General features: G+C 42.2%; 1 protein-coding gene across 5 annotated transcripts in view; it reads left to right on the top strand.

Moving 5' to 3' along the window:
* LOC129820947 (LIM and senescent cell antigen-like-containing domain protein 1) overlaps window positions 1-13,171 on the top strand; it is a 35,453-nt gene extending 22,282 nt beyond the window's left edge. For 3 of the 5 annotated variants that reach the window (XM_055878098.1, XM_055878096.1, XM_055878097.1), the window contains exons 3-11: window positions 155-221; window positions 1,517-1,637; window positions 3,858-4,007; window positions 5,670-5,820; window positions 7,313-7,405; window positions 7,791-7,839; window positions 7,950-8,025; window positions 8,724-8,897; window positions 9,738-9,824. In XM_055878098.1, the coding sequence (XP_055734073.1) occupies window positions 155-221; window positions 1,517-1,637; window positions 3,858-4,007; window positions 5,670-5,820; window positions 7,313-7,405; window positions 7,791-7,839; window positions 7,950-8,025; window positions 8,724-8,853 (837 nt within the window). In that variant the 3' untranslated portion in view covers window positions 8,854-8,897; window positions 9,738-9,824. Of the gene's footprint in view, window positions 1-154; window positions 222-1,516; window positions 1,638-3,857; window positions 4,008-5,669; window positions 5,821-7,312; window positions 7,406-7,790; window positions 7,840-7,949; window positions 8,026-8,723; window positions 8,898-9,737 lie in introns of all 5 variants that reach the window. The other 2 variants (XM_055878099.1, XM_055878095.1) reach the window with 2 other exon arrangements.
* The last annotated feature ends 269 nt before the right edge of the window (window positions 13,172-13,440 follow it).

Genomic DNA, 13,440 nt, shown 5'->3' with positions numbered 1-13,440 from the left:
TTATGTTCTGTATTGATTGATCCAGAAACACATAGACTGTGACTACTAAAATAAGATGATCATGTATTTTCTGGCTGTAAGACAACGGTTGCCTTCCCGGCAGCCCATCCAGACTACACCTAAACTATATTGAAACTAACTTTTTTCCCTGCAGTTTGAGGGCAGGAAGTACTGCGAGCACGACTTCCAGATGTTGTTTGCTCCCTGCTGCCACCAATGTGGTGAGTACTGGAGCTGCACCTACACAGCAGCATTAGATTAGAGTTTTATGTAGTCACATGCACAGGGTTGCAGATGTAGTTGCAGTGTACAGTGAAATTCTTAAGCTCCAACAGTGCAGGTGTGAATGAAACAAAATAATATATATACTACCGTTCAAAAGTTTGAGGTCACTTAGAAATGTCCTTGTTTTTGAAAGAAAAGCACATTTTTTGTCCTTTTAAATCACATCAAATTGATCGGAAATACAGTGTTGACATTGTTAATGTTGTAAATGACTATTGTAGCTGGAAAAGGCAGATTTTTTTATGGAATATCTACATGGGCGTACAGAGGTCCATTATCAGCAACCATCACTCCTGTGTTCCAATGGCACGTTGTGTTAGCTAATCCAAGTTTCTCATTTTAAAATGTTAATTGACCATTAGAAAACCCTTTTGCAATTATGTTAGCACAGCAGAAAACTGTTGTCCTGATTTAAAGAAGCAATAAAACTGGCCTTTAGACTAGTTGAGGCACCGGTGCACAACTGAGCAAGAGGACAAGTACATTAGAGTGTCAAGTTTGAGAAACAGACACCTCACAAGTCCTCAACTGGCAGCCTCATTAAATAGTACCCGCAACACCAGTCTCAGCGTCAACAGTGAAGAGGCGACTCCGGGATGCTGGCCTTCTAGGCAGAGTTGCAAAGAAAAAGCCATATGTCAGACTGGCCAATAAAAATAAAAGATTAAGATGGGCAAAAGAACACAGACACTGGACAGAGGAACTCTGCCTAGAAGGAACTCTGCCTAGACTTTTTGAACGTGTATGTGTGTGTATGTATATATGTATATATATTACATTACACACATGTTTGTGTTGTATGAAGGTCATGTTTGGTCTCCTTTTAACCCTGCTTCCTTCACCTTGAGCTCTAGACACAACTGTGTAGACTTCTACCGCCAATAGTTTTTTCTCTCTAAATTAACTAGGGCCGGGACGGTACCAGTATCGCAATATTTTTTTACTTGGCAAAAATGACAACACAAAGCAGACCAAAGGTTTTGGTCATTTTAAAAGCCTGCTGTATGTAAAATGGTGTGTGTGCTTTAGCTTGGGTAAAAATGATGTTTGTTTCCAACATTAGGGCTGTTTTCCAAAAGAAATGTTCCTTTCCACCATACTAACGTTTATTGCGATACTGGTATTGTCCCAGCCCTAACATTAACAGGTGGATATGTGAGTGCACGGGGGATGTTGTAGTCTTGCCAGTGTGTTGTCCCTGACTTCCTTCTTCTCTTCCTCCTCCTCCCAGGGGAGTTTATCATTGGTCGTGTGATTAAGGCGATGAACAACAGTTGGCACCCTGACTGTTTCTGCTGTGACCTCTGCCAGGCCGTACTGGCTGACGTGGGCTTCGTCAAGAACGCCGGCAGGTCAGTCCAGAGACTTGGGCTGGATCATTGATCAGCCATTACTGATCTAACACCAGGGGACAGCAACCTTTCCACTTCATAGCTTTTAGAAAGCAAGGAGAAATCCCACACACTGTTTACACCCCACAATAGTTTTAATGTAGCCAGTAGTGGTGCGTGGGTATAATCACTGGGGATGCCAGAAGAAAAAGCCATATTAAAACCTGTGTGTTGTGACAATTGTGTTGTTTGCTCTATAACCTGTTAGTTCATATGCCTTGTGACTGTGATATATAGGTCTAAGGCCGAGACGATAAGAAGACACAATGGGAAAATGAATTCAACCATACCTTTGTTTTATCACAAAACTGGAAAGCAACCTCTGTCCAGTGAAGTCCACAAAGGATATTGTATGTAACAAACAGTTACATGACCTACAGCATGGTCAATTAAGTTAATGTTTCTGACATTTTCAGACCACTAAACGACTATTGATTTAGAACCACAGAGTTACCGCAAGTCGCAAAAAGAACTGGAGCTGCCTTCACTATTCCAGCACCTTTTTAACATCTTATAATCACCTATGCTTAGTCTAATACCATGACAACTAAAATATACAAAAAAAGATTTAGCCCAATCAACGTAAGCTAAATATGATGCTGCAGACCATGGTTCTGAATTCTGTGTGTGTGTGTGCGCATTCGTGCAAGTAGAAAAAACATGTTGACTCACCTTACTTGTAGAGAAATGGCAAATGCCATCCTCCTTTCTTTCATGTTGAAGAAACGGTTTATCACTCTGTCATACAGTACACGGTTATTTTTTTTGTTTTCCTAGGCTACCTGGCTAAAGCATTGAATGCAAAGGAAGCCAGCGAGCATTTCAAATCAAATTGTATTTGTCACATGCGCCAAATACAACGTGAAATGCTTCCTTAAAAGCCATTAACCAACAATGCAGTTCAAGAAATAGTTAAGAAAATATTTACTAAATAAACTAAAGTAAAAAAAGAAATATTATAAGTAAAAAAAGAAATTACATATCAATAACGAAGCTATAAACAGGGGGTACCGGTATGGAGTCAATGTGCCTGAGAACAGGTTAGTCGAGGTAATTTGTAAAGTGACTATGCATAGATAATAAACAGCGAGTAGCAGCAGTGTAAAACGGCAGTTTGGATTTTGCTAAACTCCAGTCACATCGCATCGAAGGCATACGTCACTGACAGAAACTAGTTGTGCATCTCGTTGTGTTGTTGTGCTCCGGTGGCTAGTTAGCTAGCTAAAACGGTTTCCCATGAAAATAAGTTAGGCTGGCGAGCGCTCGCCAGTTAGCTAGTTAACATTAGCCTTCTACATCTAGCTACATATTGAACTTCCATCTTCTTAGGCCAGGGGCACAATGTTTGAATTTATGGTTGGATCAGAATTGATGTTATAATCATTGGCTAGTACAGAGAATTAAGTAAAGCCACAAGTCTAAATCCATATCTTCGTCCATGGCTAATTCGGGAAAGGGCCAATTTTAGCTAGCTAGCCACCGGAGGACAACAACACAACAAGATGCACAACAAGTTTCTGTCAGTGACGTATGCCTTCGATGCAATGTGACTGGAGTGAAGCCAAATCCAAACTGGGTTTTTACACTGCTGCTGCTCGCTGTTTATTATCTATGCATAGTCACTTTACAAATTACCTTGAATAACCTGTACCCGGCACATTGACTCGGTACCGTTACACCCTGTATATAGCGTCGTTATTGTGTTGCTTTTCTTTTTGAATATGTGAATATTTTCTTAACTCTTTTTCTTGAACTGCATTGTTGGTTAAGGGCTTGTGAGTAAGCATTTCACGGTAAGGTTGTATTTGGTGCACGTGACATACAATTGGATTGGATTTGAAATGCTCGCTGGCTTCCCTTGCATTCAGTGCTTTGGGTGGCAACAATGTCATGCTCTTTTGGACCAGACAGCATCAGATAGATGGCCTACACATACAGAAACAGATGGGCGCTGTTTCGCTCGCTCAGATGCCTTCTCTGGTCAGATACATTGTCTCTTGCCAATTGAAGGATAATTTTGAAACACAGACAACAAAAAAACTTATTTTCTTTCTTGGTACATTTTGAGGAAGCCTGGCTTCCCTTGACATCAACGAATACACGCCACTGAATGTAGCAACATAATTTCAGCCTCGGTCAGGCTGATCTCATTCTTTATTAACATGTATCTCTCTCCCTCAGACACCTGTGTCGCCCGTGTCATAACCGTGAGAAGGCCCGTGGTCTGGGGAAGTACATCTGTCAGAAGTGCCACGCTATCATCGAGGAGCAGCCGCTGCTGTTCAAGAACGACCCCTACCACCCCGATCACTTCAACTGCAACAACTGCGGGTACACATGCAAACAATATAGAAACAACCAGTAGTGAAAACATTACCCAATTGTCATACTTGAGTAAAAGTAAAGATACCTTCGTAGAAAATTACTCAAGTAAAAGTGAAAGTCACCCAGTAAAATACTACTTGAGTAAAAGTCTACAATTATTTGGTTTTAAATCTACTTAAGTATCAAAAGTAAATGAAATAGCTCAAATATACTTATAAATTATTTCAAATTCCTTTTATTAATCAAACCAAACAGCACAATTATTTTTTCTTTTTTAATTTACGGATAGCCAACGGCACACTCCAACACTCCGGCATCCATTTAGAGATGTTCTCTTGATAAGTGCGTGAATTGGACCATTTTCCTGTCATGCTAAGCATTCAAAATGTAACGAGTACTTTTGGGTGTCAGCAAAAATGTATGAAGTAAAAAGCACATTATTTTATTTAGGAATGTAGTAAAGTAATAGTTGTCAAAAATATATATTGTAAAGTACAGGTACCCCAAAAAAACGACTTTAGTACTTTAAAGTATTTTTACTTAAGTACTTTACACCACTTGAAACAACTCCGCAAACTTTATATACAACCACTACACAACCAAAACACAATATTTATACAACCTGCATACAAGCTAAATCACCACAGAAACTTAACACACTCACTACACAAACCTAGTGGTCTATATAACCACTAACATATCTTTACTCAACTGCTACACAACCTAGTATAAACACAACTTCTACACTAACGTCTATGCAACCTATACACGTACTGTAGCCTGTCAGTGGTAGAAACTCGAGCTGTTATAGACATGGTTTGTTCTCTGTAGCAGTGTGGGACTCCTCCGGGTTGGGTTCGCTAGTGTTTACCCTTGTAAAGTCAGCCAAAGGAGAGACGAGAGGGAGGAGGAGCAGGTAGGGAGGAAGAGAGCAGAGGGAGGGAGAGCAGAGAGGGAGTGAGTGACGATAGAAGAATGATTATCTGAGTAGCTCTTTTAGATGGCAGTTGAGAGGCACCTCCAATCTAACCAAACCTTTCCTGTAAGACTGTCTGTTCTTAAACAAACCTACAGCTGTCAGCCTGTCCCATGCTTGAGGCAGAGGTTGTGATAATGAGTATTCAGTCAGGAAGTCAGTGTAGGCGACTCATTCCCCTATGCATCACTGCCACTGGGTTTGTGTTTTGAATACAGTGCACTTACTATCCCCTAGTAAAGTAGGACTCACCAAGACACAGGGGCACACTGTTGGCAGGATGCTAAACAAAACAAGCATAGTCAGCATCACACACAGACACGCATGCACAAACACACACCAGGGAACACCAGATTAGGCAAGGAGCTGACTCAGTGATGACTCATACTAACACATTGAATATCACAAATTGAGAAGAGAGGTGTGGTCAGCAGCATTCCACTGTTACAATTCTTCACTACTCCGTTACTCAGGGGCTGCAATATCTACTGGTTTTAGATTGTATCACTTGCTTTTATTCTTAATTTGAGCTATTCTACCTGGGTAACCTGCTGTCTCAGGTCACTAACATTAATTGATTGATCACTGTCAGTATTCAAAACGGAACTAGCTAAAACAATATCTTTGTTCTCTAAAACGATGGAAAAGAGTGATGTAGTTAGTGATGATGTAATGGCCCCTCTCACCTATAGTAAGGAGCTGACTGCTGATGCCAGGGAGCTGAAAGGAGAGCTGTACTGCCTGCCCTGCCATGACAAGATGGGTGTTCCCATCTGTGGCGCTTGCAGGAGACCCATCGAGGGCCGCGTGGTCAATGCCATGGGCAAGCAGTGGCACGTCGAGGTATGATGACATCACTCCTACAATATGGACCAATTCAGTAGTGATGGGAAGTTCGGCTCTTTATACTGACTCATCTTTTCAACTTGTTATAAGAACAAATCTTTCGACTAATTTCATTAATTGGATTCAGTAATGCTCAGACCACGCAGGCCCCCTTACCGGCGAACAATGACCTGAAAAACTCAAATGAGAATCATGATTCTACAAGCCGCAACCGGACAATATTGTGAACAACACTTGGCGGAAGGCAATTACTTGAGTGCGCGAGGGAGATGGGCACAATATCATTCCCGTACTGCAGCAGCCCCTCGGAACGATTCATTCTTGAGTTTGGAAGGCTGTGCATGTTTACAAAGCTGTGTTCATCAAAACACTCAATAATCAATGTATTGCATTAATTTGTGCACAATGCGATCAATTATCAGTTCTACACCTGCCTTCTTCTTTATGCTGCCTGCAACATTATCTATTTTCCTGCGCGCACATGATAGACAGTTGTAGTTTGGAGCACATCTCTGGAGCCGCAGGACCGGAGTTGTCTGTATCAATCCTGCTGTAGGAGTCATTGCGGCCAGAAGGTCAAACCAATGGCAAATGAACAAGTTACTCTGAAAAACGAATCATGGCTTTTGAGTCAGTAAAAAGAGTTAAAGAACGAATCGTTCACAAACTGCACATCACTACTGTTCTGAAGGTTGCAATGTTATGGAACAGAACATTTAGATAAAAATGTATTGTATATGATTATAGTATTTTGTAGCCATCACGTGATTATTACAAAGCAGAATACTTTATATTCTTCGGTATTCCCTGCTTTCTTTCATTGTCTCTGAATAACTATAATTCCTCAGAACATCAAAGTAGAAATGTATTCAAGGGAGTTTGTATGTGGAATGAATGTTATTCTAGCCTCCTCTGTGGTATTTCTACCCTGCTCTCATATCATCTCTGTGGTCATGTTTGGACTATCTCAGAATGGAGGACATCCTTCCTCTTTCTTTCCCTCTGCCACTCCTCTTCATATCTCTGCTGCCTTCTTTCCTCTCTACTTTTCTCCTACTTGCTATCGCTCCTCTCTCCTCCCTCCCTCCTGCAGCACCATGTGTGTGCTCTGTGTGAACGTCCGTTTCACGGCCACCCGTATTATGAGCGTGGGGACCACACCTACTGTGAAAAACACTTTAACATGGTGAGGGGTTAGTTAGGAGACCTGTTCTGGCTGCACCCTGTCGTGCTCTGTCTGTGCTCCATTCTGCACCCTGGTGGAACCCCCCTCACACACAAGGCTCCTGTCTGTCTGTAGGGGTGAGTGCTTCACATGGGGGTGCTCCTGCCCTGCTGCTGCCCTCTGAACCCACTAATCTCAGACTAGACTGGTCTGGTCTGACTCTTAATAGGTCTGAACTGTGCTAGACGGAACTGGATTGAGCTGACCTGTGCTGGTCTGTCTGTACTAACCTGTTGTGTTGGGCCATGTTGTGTGTGTTTGCAGCATTTTGTGTGTGCTAAGTGTGAGAAACCCTTCCTGGGCCATCGCCACTACGAACGCAAAGGACTGGCCTACTGTGAGACTCACTACAACCAGGTAATGTAGGGGAAGGCTGCACACAGCCCAAGGAAAGAGAAGTCACACAATCACATCTCTACTCAGTAACTTTATCCAATCCAGGCACTGTATTCTATTTATCTTTGAACAAATCATTGAACATGAATATGAGCCTGAGGAGAATGATTGCATCTTGCTGTATGTAATGTGAATGAGACCTCCAGTCTTGTTTAGTTCTATGGGGCCATCTAGTGGTAGATGTATAAATGTACAGTATTTATCTCTATATTATTGGTACTGATGCATCAAAATACTGTAGACATTTAAGTAAATTGCATGGTTCTATTGAAAACACAGTAAAGAAATTGTCATTTGTAAACAAGTGATTTGTGAGGCCTTTGACTCCTCCCCTCCTCTTCTACAGCTCTTTGGAGATGTCTGCTACCACTGCAACCGTGTCATTGAGGGTGATGGTAGGATATTATATTTCATAATCTTAATATTGTCATATTAAAAATATTGTATGTCATGTGGGTGTATGCATTACTTGTTATGAAGTGCGTGTTTGTGTTGTGTGTTCCAGTGGTGTCAGCCCTGAACAAGGCATGGTGTGTCAACTGCTTCGCCTGCTCCACCTGCAACACCAAGCTCACCCTAAAGTAAGTCAGGCTGACTGTGTTAACACAGCAAAAACATCCTGTGATCCCACTGTTAGATTCTAAATAACATAGTAAATCTCAAACCAAGTTCATTCATCCACTGGGTCACACAGCTGCATAAGACAAATACATGTTTCCACCAGCACCAGCAAGTATATATACTCTCCTTTAGGCGGAGTCCCCTGCTTTTCTCTGAACACTACATCTTTGTTGCTAGGCAGGAAGTTAAGGGATGTGGGTAATAAACTGTTCCTTCTCCCTTCATATGACCTGACCTCGGCCCACCAGCTAATCCACAGCTACCCTTATTAGTGAGCGCAACCATGTGATTGCCTTTTCCCTTACTTAGTAACGTTCCAGGCCCATGGCTCTTATCCAGCCTCCATTGACCCCACCATATACATTCCTCATACATGTAACCATTAACTTCTAGTATAGCAAGTATTTCAAACTAGAACCCAACACCACACAGTCTAAAACCATGTAAGACAATTTTTAGACTGTAGGGTTTCTGAAGCATTAGCACTGTCCTTTTCTGTCTCTCATCTGTCTCTACTATACCTGTTACACTGTACCTATAGCTTTTCCACCTACCTGTGTATTCCTATATTCTCTCTGTCCCTTTGTTTCACTTGTCCCTGTTTGTCTGTCCATGTCCTTCCTCCTCCTCCTCTCCTCCTCCCTCCTGGTCCTACCAGGGATAAGTTTGTAGAGGTGGATCTGAAGCCTGTGTGTAAACACTGCTACGAGCGCCTGCCAGACGACATGAAGCGCCGTCTTGCCAAACAAGAAAAAGAAAAGAAGAAGAAAATGCCCATGTGTCTGTAAACCCCTGTCCTTCCTTTCTCCTCACTTCCACTTTCCATTCATTGGTTAGTTTTCGTCTCCTTTCATTCTCTTTTTCATGTTGTGATTTTACTTTTTATGGTTTCATGTTTCCTATCTGTTTTTCATTCGTCCATTCTGACAAGTCAGTTGAAGGTTTTAGACACAGAGATCGAATATGTGTTAAACAATAACTTTGAATCGCATTTTTGATTACATCACTTTCACCATCACTGTAATTTATCATTTTTAGAGTAAGAACAATCAACAGACGTAGAGATTAGCTACAGATCATAAATAATTACCGGTACAGGTTGGTAAAATCGCCTAAGCTGTTCTTTGCGTCAGTTCCGGTTTCCCGTGCAATGTTGACCATATTTAGAAACTCTGCAGGAAATGGTTATTCTATACGGCCAGACACACTCTTGGTTTAACGTAATGCTGTAATAATCCGACCAGAAGTTCTCTCTGATCAGCTGGTCGAGGCTAGAGGCATGTACAGTACGGTAGTGTGTATTTCTTCAGATCAGTGTAAAGATAAGGCTTTGTTCACCAGTTCCTGGTTTATGGTTAAAACACTAATCCTTTCCTGTCTCTGTGTACTGGATGTTTGACTTGCTGTCTGATTTTTTTCAGACGCCAATGTGTTTCACATGTTCTCTCCCTGCTAAAGCCTAAACACTGTAGAGTTGAATATGCTCAAAGGACATCTTTCCAGGAGCAAGAGGGAGAGGGGGAAAGAACATGAGGGTGTAGAAGTGGAAGAGAGGGAGCAGGAGAGAAAGTAGTGCTAGAGTGTAGGACTCTTTATTTCACCTTCACCTCTTGATATAGGTCAATGAAAGTCAGAACCCTGCTCATACAGTATCTTTGTCTCTCCCTTACAGGAACAAGTTTGTGGAGTTTGACATGAAGCCGGTGTGTAAGAAGTGTTACGAGAAGTTTCCTCTGGAACTTAAGAAGAGGCTGAAGAAGCTGGCGGAGACAGTGGCCCGGAAGTAGACCGAGACAGACCCAGACAGACAGACAGACCCAGACAGACAGACAGACCCAGACAGACAGACAGTCCCAGACAGACAGACAGACCCAGACAGACCCAGACAGACCCAGACAGACAGACCCAGACAGACCCAGACAGACAGACCCAGACAGACAGACCCAGACAGACAGACCCAGACAGACAGACCCAGACAGGCAGACCCAGACAGACAGACAGACAGACAGACCCAGACAGACAGACAGACCCAGACAGACAGACAGACCCAGACAGACAGACAGACAGACCCAGACAGACAGACAGACAGACCCAGACAGACAGACCCAGACAGACAGACCCAGACAGACAGACCCAGACAGGCAGACCCAGACAGACAGACAGACCCAGACAGACAGACCCAGACAGACAGACCCAGACAGACAGACCCAGACAGACAGACAGACCCAGACAGACAGACCCAGACAGACAGACAGACCCAGACAGACAGACCCAGACAGACAGACCCAGACAGACAGACCCAGACAGACAGACCCAGACAGACAGACAGAACCAGACAGACCCAGACAGACAGACCCAGACCGACCCAGACAGACAGACCGACCCAGACAGACAGACAGACCGACCCAGACAGACAGACAGACAGACCGACCCAGACAGACAGACAGACAGACCGACCCAGACAGACAGACCGACCCAGACAGACAGACAGACCCAGACAGACAGACCGACCCAGACAGACAGACCCAGACAGACAGACTGACCCAGACAGACAGACAGACTGACCCAGACAGACAGACTGACAGACAGACAGACTGACCCAGGCAGACAGACAGACAGACTGACCCAGGCAGACAGACTGACCCAGGCAGACAGACTGACCCAGGCAGACAGACTGACCCAGACAGACAGACTGACCCAGACAGACAGACAGACTGACCCAGACAGACAGACAGACTGACCCAGGCAGACAGACAGACAGACTGACCCAGGCAGACAGACAGACAGACTGACCCAGGCAGACAGACTGACCCAGGCAGACAGACTGACCCAGGCAGACAGACTGACCCAGGCAGACAGACTGACCCAGGCAGACAGACTGACCCAGACAGACAGACAGACTGACCCAGACAGACAGACAGACTGACCCAGACAGACAGACAGACTGACCCAGACAGACAGACAGACTGACCCAGACAGACAGACAGACTGACCCAGACAGACAGACAGACAGACTGACTGACCCAGACAGACAGACAGACTGACCCAGACAGACAGACAGACAGACTGACCCAGACAGACAGACAGACAGACTGACCCAGACAGACAGACTGACCCAGACAGACAGACTGACCCAGACAGACAGACAGACAGACTGACCCAGACAGACAGACTGACCCAGACAGCTAGAATGGACAAAAGTGATATCATCAGAATGTTTGAGCAACCACATGGGCTATTTGTTCTTGATGTAAGGTTAGGGATTAGGGTTAAGGTTATGTTGTTGATGAATCACATTTGCAGTTTCCTTCAATCTTTTCATGCTTGGCCAAATAGTGACAACCCATGAGCAGAGAGACCGACAGTACACAAAGAAGAGTCCTCGCCAAATCAGTGCCTTTGCCTAAAGACATATTCATATTATATTCATATTTATCCTTGAGATGCTTATCTCATATATTTAATTGTTATTTTAACTTAAAATTTCACTTCAAAACCCAACTTGTTTATTTAAGTATGCATCAGTGTCCTGGTATTTCATCATAAGAATAAAGAGTATTAATAAGGTTGTTACTGCCAGTGTGCTGGTCTGTTTCTGCCTTAGCCAACTACTTTATCATTGTCATGCCAAACAAGTAGAAACAGACAGACACCTGGGCTATGTTACTGATGCTACTCTCAATCACATTACTGTGCAGCAGAACTGGGTTGAATATAAGAGTACCAGTCAAAGGTTTGGACACACCTACTCATTCCATGGTTTTTCTTTATTTGTACTATTTTCTACATTGTAGATTAATAGTAAAGTAATCAGCACTGAAATAACACATGGAATTATGTAGTAACCAAAAAAGTGTTAAACAAATCAAAATATATTTGAGATTCTTCAAAGTAGCCACCCTTTGCCTTAATGGCAGCTTTGCACACTCTTGACATTCTCACAGCCAGCTTCATGAGGAATGCTTTTCCAACAGTCTTAAAGGAGTTGCATGGTAAAACGTAATGATTGGAATTATGCCAAAATGTCAAACTCTTGCCACCCTGCATACCGGTAAGCTAAATCAAGAACATGCCAAGTATTTGAAAGTATCTAATGTATGTACAGTGCTTTTTGAGCCAGATCTGCTAGACAGCTTCTTGAGCAAGAGATTAGCCTCCATCCCAGCAGTTGAGGTCATATAGAGACAAGTCATATTCGTACCAGAGGTTTGTGTACATTTTTCAGGATGTATTGAAATATTATTCAAAGGTGTCACCTTATTCAGTACTATGTGTATGCATATCTCATATATAGCTTTTTGTGTGTCCACAACATTGAGTGTGGTGTTATATTGTTCTATTCATATTATTTCACAATTGTCACATTTCCTTTTGCTTTTATCACACAGACAGTAAAAATGTAAGACATTATGTCACTGAAGGGTGTTTTGTAAACTGTTGGATAACAGATGTTTGTACGTTTTTGACAGTATTTTCAGAATAAACATAACCCACTTTTATCAACAGTAATGGAATCAAATAATATCTGGAAATACTTTTCTCCATTCTTTACATGTCATGCATTACACTGTTTTTTTTAAAGGTGGGAAAAAACATAACAGATACAAACAATTCCATTGATTTAGGATCTGCTTATAACTGCAATGTTAATTTTTCCTTTTACTTTAGATGAAAGTGCATGTATGAGTACTGTAAGATGTGTGAATGTGTGTTTTTCCTAGGTGTATAAGCTCAGTTATCCTCTTATGGCAGTGTGACTTCTATCTAGATGCTCATAGGAAGTAGAGAACTGCCAGTTAGAGAGAAAAGCATCATATCCTTGTTGAAAACATGAACTTTGTTGAGTTTTAGTTTGGCGCCGTGTTAAACTTTATTTGGAAGAAATGTGTTTTGCATAGAGTGATACAATTTCACATTCCACTGCTAAATGGGAATTTTAAAACCATATGTTATTCCTCTGCCGTACTACAATATAATATGCCATGCTACATTCAAAGCCTTGATTAGTGTTCGCCTTATGCATGTTACTTTAATTTTGGTTTGTTTCTAGATGTCATCATATTCAACTTATTGACTTCTGAATAATAAAAAATCCTTCTAAATGTTTCTTTGTGCATTTGATGTTTAAAAAAAAGTATTTTCTTAATTTCAGGGAATCTGAATGTCTGTCTGAAAACGCATGCGAAATCAAATATTGACCATCACATGAGATACTACAGTAATTAATTTTATTTAACCTTTATTTAACTAGGCAAGTCCGTTAAGAACACATTCTTATTTACAATGGCCATATGGGACTCCCAATCACGGCCGGTTGTGATACAGCCTGGATACCTACAGCCTACTAACGCGATTATTTTGTGCAATAACTAAAA

Source organism: Salvelinus fontinalis, chromosome 23, assembly GCF_029448725.1.
Source record: "Salvelinus fontinalis isolate EN_2023a chromosome 23, ASM2944872v1, whole genome shotgun sequence".
NCBI classification, from domain to species: Eukaryota; Metazoa; Chordata; class Actinopteri; order Salmoniformes; family Salmonidae; genus Salvelinus; species Salvelinus fontinalis.
Note: the sequence above shows the minus strand (reverse complement) of the source record. Positions and strands in the feature narration are given on the sequence as shown.